General features: G+C 36.5%; 1 protein-coding gene across 4 annotated transcripts in view; it reads right to left on the bottom strand.

Moving 5' to 3' along the window:
• Positions 1-14,727, bottom strand: part of PCCA (propionyl-CoA carboxylase subunit alpha) — a 510,516-nt gene that overhangs the window by 97,037 nt on the left and 398,752 nt on the right. Inside the window, exon 21 of one of the 4 annotated variants that reach the window (XM_090258656.1) lies at positions 13,659-13,904. The exons of the other annotated variants lie outside the window; for them this stretch is intronic. Within the exon in view, the coding sequence (XP_090114782.1) occupies positions 13,776-13,904 (129 nt within the window). The 3' untranslated portion in view covers positions 13,659-13,775. Of the gene's footprint in view, positions 1-13,658; positions 13,905-14,727 lie in introns of those variants that run through there. 4 annotated transcript variants of the gene reach the window in all.

The following is a 14,727-nucleotide window of genomic DNA, read 5'->3' as shown; positions in this document are numbered from 1 at the left end:
GGATATTAACCTCTTATCAGTTATATGATTTGCAAATATTTTCTCCCATTCAATAGGATGCCTTTTCACTGTGTTAATTATATCATTTGATGCACAAAAGTTTTTAAGTTTGTTGTCATCCCATCTGTTTCTATTTGCTTATGCTGCCTATGACTTTGGTATAATATCCAAGAAATCATTCTTAAGTCCAATGTCAAGAAGCCTTTTGCTTACCTTACAATTTTTTCCAGGACTTTTATAGTTTTAGGTCTTATACTTAAGCCTTTAATCCATCTGAGTTAATTTTTGTATACAGTGTAGGATAAGTGTCCATCTTTATTCTTTTGTATAAGGTAGATCCATGTTTTTAGAGAACAAAATCTGTATGCTTATGGGTACCACATTTATGTTTCCAACTCCCATTTGTCTTACAATTGACTCAGATAGTCAGTTGTTAACTGGACATCAACACTTGTATATCTAATGCACATATTAAATCTACCAAGTCCAAAAAGAATTCTTAATTTGGGTACCCAAAGCTACACTTCCCTGGGCTTCCCCTTTCAATAATTACTACCATTACTCATTCTGTTGCTCCCCCTTAATTCTTTTTTTTTAATTTTTTAATTGTATTTTTTTCATACCATTTAGTCCCCTTATGCCATGCTGAAATCATCACATTATTGTCCATGACCATGAGTCCTTTTTCCTTTCTTGCTCATCCTTCCAGTATCTTATTTTGTCTGTCAATCTTTTCTGCCTTCCCTCCAAAATATGTGTCAAATTAGTTCACTTCTTACCATCTCTATTGCTACCATCTTAGTCTAAGTCAAGGGTAGGCAAACTCCTTCTGTAAAGAGCTATATAGAAAACATTTCAGGGTTTGTAAGCCCACAGGCAAAATAGAAGACATTATGTAGCTACTTAAATAACAAGAGAGAAAACAAATTCTCACATTTTTCTGTGACATGCAAAATACAATAACTTTTTTTTGTAATATTGTAATGCCACTCTATAATGAGATTTTATGTATTTCATCTTTGAAGATGTCTTTTTCTGCAGACAAATACTGCCAAATACTGACATCAAGCCATAGGCATGTGATTTTACTTGAGCACATTCATCACTTGGAAGGCATTTGCAGAATTTTGTTAGGTTTTTCTCTTGATATTTGCATTTAACATATTATACTGAAGTTTACTTATTTCCATTTGAAGGGTAGGGGGAAAATCCTCAAGTACACAGTTAAATGGATTTTAAAATATGAAAATTTCCTTTGCTGCTGAAAAAGGCTGCTGAAAGTGTAGTTGGCTTCGTGTTTTAATCTTTTAACAGCCCTGGAAGTGTCAAAAGGAGCTTGACATTTGTTGTGATTCAAATGTTACATGTTGTCCAAATGACTTTACCACAGTATACATTTTGTATATAAGCGCCGTTTTCTTTTGCAATTTTAGGTTGAATTCATTAAGAAACTATAGTCTGCAACATAAGCTAATTTTCAGTTATTCAGTGTTCAGAAATAGTGGTCGAGAGTGGTTCCTCTGGTTCAGAAAAATTTCAATCTTGGTCCTTAGCACAAATATATCATAATAGAATTTACCACTGAACAGCTGTGTGATAGGGAAATCCATGGCATTTGGTTTTGACTTGCAACAAAAATTCCAGATCAGCCATAGACAGATGAGAATGAATGCATGTGGCTATGTTCTGGTAAAACTGTATTTATAGATACTGAAATTTGAATCACATGTGCTTTTCATGTGTTGTGAAACATTATTTTTCTTTTAATTCTTTCCAGCCACTGAAAAGGTAATAACAAGTAAACTTTGAGCCACACAAAAACAGGCAGTGAGCTGGGCTTCTGGTCTCAACCATCATCAGTATCTCTCCCTGGATGACTGCAATGGTCATGTGAAGTTTCCCTGTCTCCACCACTGGTGCCCTGTGCTCCTTTCTCCTCACAGCAGTAATTTTAAATCACATCACATCATTCTTTTCAAAACTCTTCAAAAGCTTCACAATTGGAACTGAAAAAATCCAAACTCTCTGACCTACAAAGACCCTATATGATCTCATCCCCATCTATCTCTTTTTCACTCTCCTAACTATACTAAGGACATTGGCCTTTCTTCTGACCTACACATAAACCAAGCTTTTTCCTATCTCAGGGCCTTTGTATTTGCCATTCCTTCTACTTGGGACTTTCTTTCCCCAGGTTGTTACATAGCTTCTTCTCACATGTCTCAACTCAATATTAGTTACTCATGACAGGACTTCCTAACCACCCTTGCTAAAGCTATCACCTCTAGTCACTTTCTACGAATTACCCTGTTTTATAGTCTTCATCAACCTTCTTAGTACTCATATTACCCTTTTTATGCATTTAAATGTTTGGTATCTACAATCCCCTGCTGCAACATAAGTCTTGGTCACTGATATATCACCAAAGTCTAGAATAGCAATTTTCAACTGGTGTGCTACAAGAATTTTTAAAATATGCACTACCTGACTATTTAGTCAAGGGCACCGACCTTCTTTCCCTTAAATCGTCAAATAAAAAAATGACAACAGCCAACACAACAATAGCCATCTGGTGTGAATTAATAAAAATTAAATCTATTTTTTGGTCAGATCGGCAAGGAAGATATTTTTTAGTGTGCTGCAGAATTTTAGCAATTAGTTTATGTGTGCCATGAGATGAAAAAGGCTGAAAATTACTGGTCTAGAACACTGCTAGGGCCATGTTTGACAGAACCCTCTATTATATGTAAGAAACACTAAAAATATAAATAGTTCATTTTCCTTATCCTACAGGGGTTAGACTCAAACATAGCAAATAAATATAATTTTACAATACATAAAATGATAATAGATTTTAAAACTTATATTCTAACATTAAAAACAATTAAATTTTATCAATGAATATGTAAACCATAGATATAAGTTCCAGTAAGTTGCCCTTAATTTTGCAGGCTGCAATTATATACATAATGACTATTAGTTTCTGCCCCACCACCACACTACTGGAACTATATAGTACTTGCATAGGGAGAAAGGGAAAAAAGGAGAGAGGGAGGGAAGGGGAGAGAGAGAGAGAGAGAGAGAGAGAGAGAGAGAGAGAAAGAGCGAGAGATTCCAAAATCTAACATACCTCAGCAATAGGATTGATGTAATGAAAAATAGGAAAATAAAATTTCATTCAAAACTGGAATTTATTGCTACACAGGAAACAGGAACATACACTTTTCCCATAGTCTAGCATTGAGACAATTAGGTTTTAGAATCCACAAAGAACAAAGTACTCACTGCCAACAATGAGTCTGAGGCATGCCAAAACAAATATGAACTGACCCCTTGATAAGCCAATAGCAAAAATTAAAAAAAAAATAAAACTTAAGACTTGTATTTTTAAAAAATATATTTCATCCTAACTAAAATATTTTCTCCATTTTACCCCTTTTTCTATTTTAAGTGGCACTTTATAGCCAGATAAAAATTTCCTTTTATTTTTATAGTCTGCTCCAACATCTACAAAATATACTGTTTTTTTCTTTAAATGAAAGAATATTTAAGAAGCAAGACTTTGTTAACAGAATGATTTTAACATTTGTTAGAACCGAATTCATATAAAATTAGCAAAGTCGCTCACTCAAAAAAAAAAAAACCAAAACTTTCACACAATAAAAATTTAAATGTTCTAAAAATATCTTCCTAGGATAATAAAATCAGAGGCAGTTTCACCTTTTTAAAAGTAATCTCACTGAATAGTAAGAGAAAGAAATAGTAACAGTTTTCTTTTCCCCTCAGTGATTTCCAACTTGATAATATGTTTTAAAGGCCATTACTGTGGAATTTGTCTTCTCAGTCTCCAGAGTAGCTGCTTGTATTATTTTCCATGTTTTCTACAATCACTGTTTATACTATTCAAAATTCTCTTCTTCTGGCAGCTACCAAAATGCCATTTTCTAGTTAACAGAAGAGAAAAAGGTTATGTGTGTGGGTAGGGAGGGATTAAGAAGGACATTTTTCCTGCTATACTAAAATTTTAAAAGCAATGCTGAGTCATAAAACAAAGCCCTCTAGAGACAAAAAAAAAAAAACTGCTAGGGCTACATTTCGAAAGCAGGTAGACTTGCATCAAAATTAATATTGTAAATTATAGTTGTAAATACATCCCAGCTGTTAAATTGTGATTAAATTTATTGAAGCATTATGAAAGGAGTTATTTCTGTTATACTGGTGCGCTTGTTTCTAAGATGTGTAACTGTAATTGATGTTTTTAGGAATGTAAAAAGATGGTTAATAATGACTCTTATTTCCTACTCCTTTAGAAAAAAATATCAACCTCTACTTATGCTGAGTTATATAGTTATGCATCCTATACATCCTAAATATTACATTTGATGACTCTAGAGTAATCACATGCATACAGTAAAAAATAACAGCTAATCACTTCTAAAGGGGTGGCAGTGGGGAGAAGTACCTAAAAAATGTGGAAAATATTTATTTTGCAACTAAAAACACAAGATGATTACTTTCAAATCCACTTTTTCTGGTACTGGCAGAGTATAAGCAAAAACATAAGCCAGTTAATTTAATATTCTAATTAAAATATTGTTAAAATATTTATTTTACCAATACTATACATATTTATTAGGATTAAAACTAGTTCTCAGAGATTGTAGGAGAAATGTAAAAGCTGAAAAAAATGACTTATTTTTAACTTCTCTTTCTCGAGTGATGTAAAAATCAATTCATTTTCTTCAAAAACATAAAATTATAGTTAAATCTAATAAATCTACTTAAATTCTGTGTGGACAAGCATTTGCAAACATATTCCAGACAGTTATGCAAGCACAATAACTTCTCTTCTATCATATTCATGTTTTTATATAACATTCTATATTACATAGGTTCACTGAGCAGTTTAAGTTATCATGTTATATAATCTATTTGACACTGCAATCAATTCACAAATAATCCATTTAATCTGGTATTTCATAGTAAATAACAAGAGGTTCCTGTGACATTATTCCGAACTTGTCTGCTTTAAAACAGAAAATCAGTTCCACTTAGTTGAATATCAATGACCTATTCAGTGTAGAATGCAATAGTCCTGCAACCAGCTTTGTACTGTTATTTATAATAAATTTATCTTCTCTTGAAAATATTTTTAAAATGAGAAATAAAAATAAACCAGCCTTCAAAAGTACACCATGAATAGCTTCACAGCACACAAATGCAGAAATTGTTAAACCTTACAAGGATTTCAAGATATTTTTGAAAGTATTTATCTACTCTTCAAGCCTGCAGACAACCTGCTGTGAGCAGGTGGATAGAAGAAATCATGCCACACAAAGAAACAGGCCAATAGCTGTTAGTTGGCTCTGCTTGCAAATGTTCAAACAACATGAGTACACAAAATGAAAATCTAGTATGTAAATGCTAACAAGAAGCAATAAATTAAATTTAAGCAGACAAGCTACATTGGAAGAAATAGAAAACTATTTGAGTTGTTCAAAGTAAAATTGAAGAGCCTCTTTCAAGTATAAAAAGAAATTACTCTGCAGGAATATAGTCATAGTAATAATAATAATTTAAAAATTTTTTCTATTCACTCAGCATGTTCCTCACTGTGAAGGTACTAGGGTGTACTAAGAAAACAGAGTGAGCTCAACACAATGAATTCTTCTGTTTAAAAATAAATGTATTTCTAATTTTAAAAGATAACCCAAACTGTAGTTAACATATGGGAGAGCACTTAAAAAACAAAAACAAAAAACCATAAGAAGTTCTCATGTAGTTGACAACCTTTTAAAATTTTAAAAATCTATTAATGGTTAGTGACACTGGGTGAGAAAGAGCATGAACAATGTGTGCACAAGCCTTTGAGAAAGAGGTAATAACAAATAGATTGAGGTGAGCCTTTTTGTATACCTATCAATACCTGTCACCTTAGAGGTGATTCTGTTAGCCTTAAACAACTCAGATGCTACCCAAAGCAAATGAAGGCAAGTAGAAAAGACATTAACTTGACTGGAAAGAAATGTGCTTGATAAGCAAGATACTTCAGTGTGTAGGTCCTTGGGAGCCCTCTTTTTTCTCCTTGCTCTCACAGAAACTATGGTGATTCTGCACTTGCAGAGAGATCTAGCAGCGATGTTATGTAGCAGACTATGGATTTCGCAAATGTTTAAAGATCAGGAATTAGAAAGATTTGATAAAATGGCTAAGAAGGCTATCTTATGAACATGGCTTAATTTGGTGAAGACTTAGAAGAAATAAAATCTAAACTTAGGAAGAAGGTATAGATAAAACATATTTATTTGTGAAGTTACAAAATACAGAACGACTATCTATTCATCCACAGTTATTGAGCTTCTGCATGAGCCAAGAACTTGGCAAGGCAGTGAGAGTTCAAGGTCAAATCACAACTGAAACAGGTTCTTTAAATAAATTAAAATAAGTTAGTAACCTATAAAGTTAACTATCCAAATGATGGTACACGCCAAAATACAATTTCTTTTTAAAGAAATTAATGGATAATATTAGCCTTATGAAGTTTTCCAACAAAACCGAGGAAAATGAATAGACAGGGGGATCTGATTGGATGACTAGGGAGCAAATTCCTAAAGCAAAGGTATTCCCCAAGTATTCCACCATCTAATCAGAATAAAGATATTAAATACTACTTTTTATGTAGTCACAAGGATTCCTTAAGATGCTAAATTAGGTTCCCTGGTAGAACATGCTAAAAAACTGTAAAACCAGAAATTGCTCATCTTTCACCTGAGAAGACTAAGAAATTAAAAATAGAAGTTGAATTTTTAAGCTAAGAATTTGAGGTTGGATTTCATGATAATCACTTTGTTTTCCATGTATCCCCTGGATTTTGAGGACACACAGAAAAGATAGGCAATCCTTTTGGTAACCAAACAATTAGAGTTTGGTAAGGCAAGGATCTATAACTATTTCTTGTAGCTCACATGTAGATCATGCAAAAGACACACAAGCTGGGTGATTATGAGAGAACCTGCCCAGAAGGAAGGATAAAATCAGGATGCTGAAAGCAACTGGAAAAGACAGAGCAGGTATTAAGGGTTCTGCAGGTGAGGCATTCCCCCAAATCTACGTAAGTATCCTAGAGGACACCAGCCAGCTTTGGATAGTTGTCAAGCCCCAAAAGAATGAATAACAGATTACATCTCCTGGGATCAACCCAGTTATTCCTGCTGTGCACCCCTCATCTTTACTCCATACTGTGACTCTGGAGAGACCCCAGATAGGGAAGACATGGGAGAAGATATAAAATAAGAAAGAAGAAAGCAACACTCTCATCTTCCCTATAAAATTTCTTAAGTCTAGAAGCTTTACCAGTTTTGATATTACAACAAACTGGACTTTTAAACATACCCTCTCCCATATAGGCTATTGATTGCTTATTACTTGGTAGAAACTGTACCAACTGAGAATTGTACATGATTTTATGCAGAAGAGGAAAAAATAAGTTGAGAGAAGGATTTGAAAAAACAGTTGTAATAAAGTTACTTCTATTAGTACTAAAAAAGTTCCATTTATGCAGTGAATTGGCTACTCTAAATGCTTTTTCAATAATTAAATCCTGTTCCAAAGTGAGATTCCACACCATGCCCATTAAAATAGCTATTATAAAAACAACTAGAAAATAACAAGTGTTGGTGAAAATGTGGAGAAATTAGAATCGTTGTGCATCACTGATGGAAAGGTAAAATGGTGCAGCTGTTATGGAAAACATTATGGTGATTCTTCAAAAAAATTAAAACATAAAATTACTACATGACTTAGCAATTCCACTTCTGGATATGTACACAAAAACCAAGGACTTAGATATTTGTATATCCATGTTCATGAAAGTGTTATTAAGAATAGCCAAAAAAACAGAAACAACCTAAATATTCATTGACAGATAAGTGGATAAAAAAATTGTGGTATATGCAATAGAATATTATTCAGCCTTAAAAAGGAAATTCTGATACATGCTAGAACATGGGTAATTCTTAAAGACATTATACTAAGTGAAATAAGCCAGTCAGTCACAAAAGGACAACTACTATGATTCCACTTACATGAGATATTGAAAGGGGGTGCAGAGCAAGAGGTGTCTGAAATACACGTTTCCCCACAGCCCATGGTTGGAGAATGGGGTAAGGGGGAGCTGATAATATTGTAGTTAAGATATTTTGCATAACAAAAGGGCAAGCTGGTAGCTAGATAATAGCTGTGCTACAATCCTGGGGGAAAAGGTGTGTACGTGATTTTCATAATGTACCCTGACTCGCCGCATTGCCAGTGGAGGCACAGGCGCCAGGATCATGGAGTCATTCTTTCCCTGACTAAAAATGGCAGCCAAAAGAATGTAAACAATACAAGGAAACTGGCAAATGTAGCTCATTGTGGGAGGAGCCGGAGATGAGGTCACATAGGAAGTTCTGGGTCAGGATTTAAAAGAAGGGCAGGCAGCCAGGAGAGGGGGAAAGGGACAATGATGTAGCAGCCATGTGGGCAGCAGCAAGCAGTTATGCAGTTCATAGGGATAATTCAGCCATGCAGCCTGGACTAGTAAGAAAGCAGGCATGCTATTGCTTTGAGTGTGCCATCTCTAGCTGACTCCGAAGCCACCAAGGACTCTGCCTTGCAGATCCGGACTCTTATCTGGAATCTTGGAACTTAGCATGTAAGAAGAGGACACACTCTTAGGACTTGTGCCTTTTCTGGACTTCACCATGGTCCAGTGTAAAACGGCGTATGCTTTTCTGGACTATTATATGTATGCTGAGGACAACGTATCCCAGATCCTGAAGGGGAGAGCTCTGAAGTGAGAGGATGGTGACTTTGAAACCCACAAGTGTACCTTCAAGAGGGATTGAAGGACTGTTTGTGCATCCTGCTTAAGTACAGATAAGGGATGGGGAACTATTGGGTTTATTTTTGGCTCATAGCCTGGTGGGGACCAAGAGAAGTGCTAGGTCTCATGGGAGGACAGGGCTCTGAGCTAAGTGCTCCCAGCCCCCCTGAGGTTGGAATCTTGTGAATAAAATCCTATTTCTCTCAACACTAATTGTTGGATCATATACTAAGGTACCACGTGCATGGGTCCCAGTTTACTGGGTTAGTTTCTAGAATAGCCAAACACACAGAGACAGAAGGTAGAATGATGGTTGTCAGGAGACGGTGGGAGTGGGGGATTGGAGGTTAATGTTTAACGTTACTTTTCTCTGCAAAAAAAGTTTTAATGGTATTTCCATTGGTAATTGAAAAGCACGAACCTTTTTCTTTTCCTTTTAATTTGGCAGTGTGAACCTTTATTTTTAGTACATTTTAAAAAAGCATAATTAGGCCCTGGTTGGGTTGCTCAGTCAGTTAGAGTGTCACCCTGAAAAGCCAACGTTGTTTTATCCCCGGTCAGGGCACATACAAGAATCAACCAGTGAATGCATGGATGGGTGGGACAATAAGTTGCTGTTTTTCCCCCGCCCCTCTCTCATCAATTAATTAAACGAAATGTTTCAATAAAAAAGCATAATTAGAAACTTTTAATGCCAAAATAATCCTAGCAAATCATTTAAAAGTTTTGTTGTACAACGGGATTTCACATCAGGTCCACCAGGACATCTGTCCAGCCAACCCCATGAGACGCCCATGCTCACCTCCCCATTTATGTGTACTAACACTCAGCGGGACAGGCACACTGTCGTCACCAAAATCACCCCACAACCTAAGTCTGAACATCCAGTTGCCAGAAGCCATGAGGGTTTCTACCCTGGGCTGGACACTTTCAGAACCCCCTCGCTCTTATTGCTTCAGTTTGCAAGTACTGTCACATTGGTGCCACCTTAAGGCTCACAATGGAGTGTGCTGCCCATCCCAGGATGCAAGATCAGCCTTTTACTCATGACTTGGCTACTCCAATCTATTGTCCTGTGCTTAGCTCGCACTATTTCCCTATCTGAATACTTCCCAATCCACCTCCCATTTCATGAACACGCTTTCCTAAGGTGTATCTCAAATACCTGATACCCATGGCCTACAAAACACACAAACACACAAACATTTGAAGTAGCTAAAGGTTCCCTAGAGATAAATGAAAAATGAAAGAGAATGATTGACAGAGAGCTCATGAAATCAAATATAATGATTAGAGTTTCTTATTAAGGGACAAGTCACCTTTTTGTTTACCTTTAATTGAGAAACTTTATAGAAACAATAAGCATTTAAAGGATGTTAGGGTTGGAAAGGTAAGGAGGTAGCAATCTAGTAAGGGAGAGAAAAACATGACTATACGTATAGTGCTGGCATAGCTGGTTAACCACTTTAAAAAGTAAAACTAGATCTTATGTATATACAAAAATCCATCTCAGGGAAATTAAGCATTTAAATGTGAAAAACACACAATTTCAAAGGTTTAGAAGAAAATAAAGGTAAGTATCTTTATGAGCTTCGGAGTAGAAAGGGATTATTTAATTCAATACAAAATATACAAACCATAAAGGAAAGGAGTGAAAATTCTGATACTAAATCTCTGATTTAAAACTTCACTTGGTTAAGTTGAAAAGGTAAAAATACAAGCTAGAAACTGGTCGGAGTTATCTGTAACACACATAACTGACAAAGGATCACAATCCTCAACATATAAAGGACTTTTATGAATCAATAAGACAAAGACAATTCAGTTTTTAAAAATGAGTATAAGCCATCAACAGGCATTTTGCAGAAGAGAAAACAAAACTGTCAATAACTATATTTAAAATAAATAAATAGATAAAAATATTTTCTAATGCTCATTGTCATTACCAGTAAGGGAAATATACATTAAAACCACAAAGAGATACCATTTAAACCCACCAGTCAGGAAAAAATTTATTCTAGATACCAATGGTTCACTAGAACATGAAGTATAATTGTTAAAGGCACAGATTTCTGAGTTCAAATTCTGGGTTTTACATTTACTAGCAGATGCCTTGGGCAAACAGTTTATCCCCTACCAGCCTCAATTTCTCAACTACAAAATGAGCGAAAGCATTAGCACACATACTGGACTGCTGTGAGGATTAAATAAATAAGCACAAAAAAAGTGCTTAGCAGAGTCAGTGTCTGACATGGTAAGTATACAATAAAGTTAGTGTATTATTGTTTTTTCTTTAAGTATATTTTATTATGTTGTTACAGTAGTCTCGATTTTTCCCCTTTGCTCCCCTTCGCCCAGTAATCCCCTTCCCTCCAGCAATCCCACCCCCCTTAGTCATTGTTCATGGGTCGCACATATATATTCTTTGGCTTCACCCTTTCCTATATTATTCTTAACTTCCCCCTGTCTGTTTTGTACCAACCAACTACGCTTCTTAATCCCCACACCATTTTCCCATTTCTCTCCCTCTCCCCTCCCAGCTAATAACCCTCCAAATGATTCTCATATCTATGATTCTGTTCCTATTCTGGTTTGCTTAGTTGGATTTTGTTTCTATTTTTTATAATAGATTCAGTTGTTGATAGTTGTGAGTTTGCTGTCATTTTGGTGTTCATAGTTTTGATCTTCTTTTTCTTAAGTAAGTCCCTTTGACATTTTATATAATGATAGCTTGGTGATGATGAGCTCCTTTAGCTTTACCTTGCCTGGGAAGCACTTCATCTGTCCTTCCATTGTAAATGATAGGTTTGCTAGATAGAGTAATCTTGGTTGTAAGTCCTTGCTTTTCACCACCTTGAATACTTCTTGCCAGTCCCTTCTTGCCTGCAAAGTTTCTTTTGAGAAATCAGCTGTTAGTCTTATAGACACCCCTTTGTAGATAACTCTCTGCTTCTCACTTGCAACTTCTAAGATTCTCTCTTTATCTTTAACCTCTGGCATTTTAATTATGATGTGTCTTGGTGTGGTCCTTTTTGGGTCTAGCTTGTTTGGGACTCTCTGTGCTTCCTGGACTTGTATGTCTATTTCCTTCGCCAAATATGGAGAGCTTTCCTTCATTATTTTCGCACATAAGTTTTCAATCTCTTGCTCTTCCCCTTCTCCTTCTGGCACCCATATGGTTTGGATGTTGGCATGTTTAAAGTTGTCCCAGAGATTCCCAAGCCTCTCCTCATTTTTTTCAATTCTTGTTTCCTCATTCTGTACTGGTTGACTGTTGTTTTCCTCCTTATGTCCCAAATCATCGATTTGAACCCCAGTTTCCTTCCCTTCAGCATTGGTTTTGTGTGGATTTTCCATCATTTCATTTAACATAGCCTTCACTTCTTCCCTCATGCGTTTGCCGTACTTAAGCATATCTGTCAAGCCTGTGATCAGCTTTATCACCAGTGTTTTGAACGCTGCGGCTGTTAGGTTGGCTCCTCGTTTGTTAGGTAGGCTATCTCCTCGTCGCTTAGTTCTCCCACTGGAACCTTGATCTGCTCCCCCTTTTGGCCGTACGTCTGTGTCTCCTCATCTTGACAGGCTCCTGTGTTTGTTTGCCTCTGTGTCTTAAGTAGAGCTGTCGCTCCTGTTACGTTGTAAGGGGTGGAGCCTTAGGTTTCCTCGTCAGTGGAGGGCAACCTGATTCACCATGTTGTGGTGCTGTGTGGGGGGGAGGGGTCTGAGAGGGAACAATGTCGCTTGCTCAGCACTTGTCCCTTTTCCAAGCACTTCTCCCACTTTGTATGGGACTAACACCTCTCTAGTTGTTGCCCTGGCCACTGTTTCCATAGTGGGTGGGTCTGCGGACATTCTATGACCGTGGGGACCCTTTAATCAAACATACTCTGCTGAGAGACCGGCAGTTTCTTCCTCCGCCCCAACCCCCAACGCCCCAACCTCCTCTGGTCAGGAGCTGGGAACGCTCCCCAGGTGTCCCTCCCCACTATTTAAAACATGTGACTGTGCTTTCCACTGGCTCGCTACTGCCGCAGCTGCCACCACCACCACACCGAATCCTCTCTGCCCTGGGTCCACCCCTCCTACCTGTCTGGATGAGTATTTCTTCTCTATATCTTTGTTTGTTGGACTTCCATGCAGCTCGATTTCCTGGAACTTCTGGTTGTCTCTAGTTTTGAGGTACTTGTATTCCTTCTCAGTTGTGGAGGGAGACCCAACATGTATTCTGATAAGGAACAACTTTCCGTTCTTTGTTTTTTGTTAGGTTATTAAGTTTTTTCCTTTTCAGTATTCTATTCACTTCCCCCATTTTCTTCCAATGAGAGAGCATTTAAACTGGAAGCAATGACCTCCTTCAAAGACTCAAGGGGTCTGCCTTTAGGTATCATTTATTTCACATTAATTTTTTTAACCAAAATATTACAAGGATAAAAAATATACATATTGAACCATATCACTAAGCTCCAAAAAATACTTCTGTGGATTATTCTAAATATATATCCAGTGTTAATTTAGCCAGAAACTCTTTATGTAAAAGTGCCATTAAGACACCTATCTGTATAATCATTGAGAAGGAGGCAGAAAATATCATGATACAAAAATCTAGATAGTAGAACTTTGTATGCTTCTCTACTCACTACTGAGAGGTCATACTATGTGCCCCCAGCCAAATCACACGATTGCCTGAGTCACAATACCTTAAGTGCAGAGTATATTCTATGAAACAGAAACTAGTATTGAAAACCAATGCATTGTGAAGACACACTACCTAAACCTAAGTGATGTAAAATTATGCAATGATGTTTTTCAAGGGTTTCAAAGCTTTTAATGTCATACTTAGAATATGAAAGAAGCCCTGTTTGGTGTGCCTCAGTTGGTTAGGCATCATCCTGCAAACCAAATGGTCACTGGTTCAATTCTCAATCAGGACACATGCCTGAGTTGCAAGTTTGGTACCCATTCGGGAGTTGAGGTGAGAAAAAACCAATATTTCTCTCTCACATTGATGTTCCTCTCCTTCTCGTTCTCCTTTCCTTCCCCTCTAAAATCAAAAATAAAAATTTTAGAAGAATATAAAAGAAAATATGAGTGAAAATATATATCGGGCCCTGACTGGCATGGCTTTGTTGGTTGAGTGTCGTCCCACAAAGTGAGAGGTCACCAGTTTGGTTCCTGGTCAGGGCACATACCTGGGTTGCTGGCCTGGTCCCCAGTTGGGGTGTGTGCAAGAGGTAACCAACTGATATTTCTCTCACACATCTATGTTTCTATCCCTCTCTTTCTCCCTCCTTTCCCCTCTCTCTAAACACACACACACACAAGTTACAAAACCAAAGTTAAAATATAGGGCTCATTACTGAGAATTTACTGTTTCTTAGAACCATATAGGTTGAACCTGACTTGGAAATTGGTTTAGTCATCAAATATTTAGAGAGGGATTCTGAAATCCTCTGTTGTACAGTCTCTAATAGAGACAGAGGTACATATGAACCTGGTATAGAGTAGTCTCTGTCTGTGATTCTCTTGAGTTTTTTAGGTTTTAAAGATCAGTTTCCTGTGTAGAATCAAGTTAAGAATATCTAAAAATATTTTCATGAATAAGAATGAGAATTTAATGCTATGGAGGATTTATGATTTTTATTTACATGTGGCAACCACATGCTTTATTGTGTTTTTATTTTGTTTTGTTTTGTTTTTTATTTTGGAATACTAAATCTGAACTATGAGGTGAGCTGAAGGAATTCTGGCAGAATCTCTTTTCATAGCTTCCTACTTTAAAATGGAGGTCACTGATTACAAAGAACATATAATAAATTCTGGATTTTAAGGCATCTCCTTAATGCAAGCAATTTTATATTGGTGGG

Source organism: Furipterus horrens, unplaced genomic scaffold (genome assembly GCF_987537825.1).
Source record: "Furipterus horrens unplaced genomic scaffold, mFurHor1.1.pri manual_scaffold_12, whole genome shotgun sequence".
Taxonomy (NCBI): domain Eukaryota; kingdom Metazoa; phylum Chordata; class Mammalia; order Chiroptera; family Furipteridae; genus Furipterus; species Furipterus horrens.
This window is presented reverse-complemented; position numbering and strand designations above follow the sequence as displayed.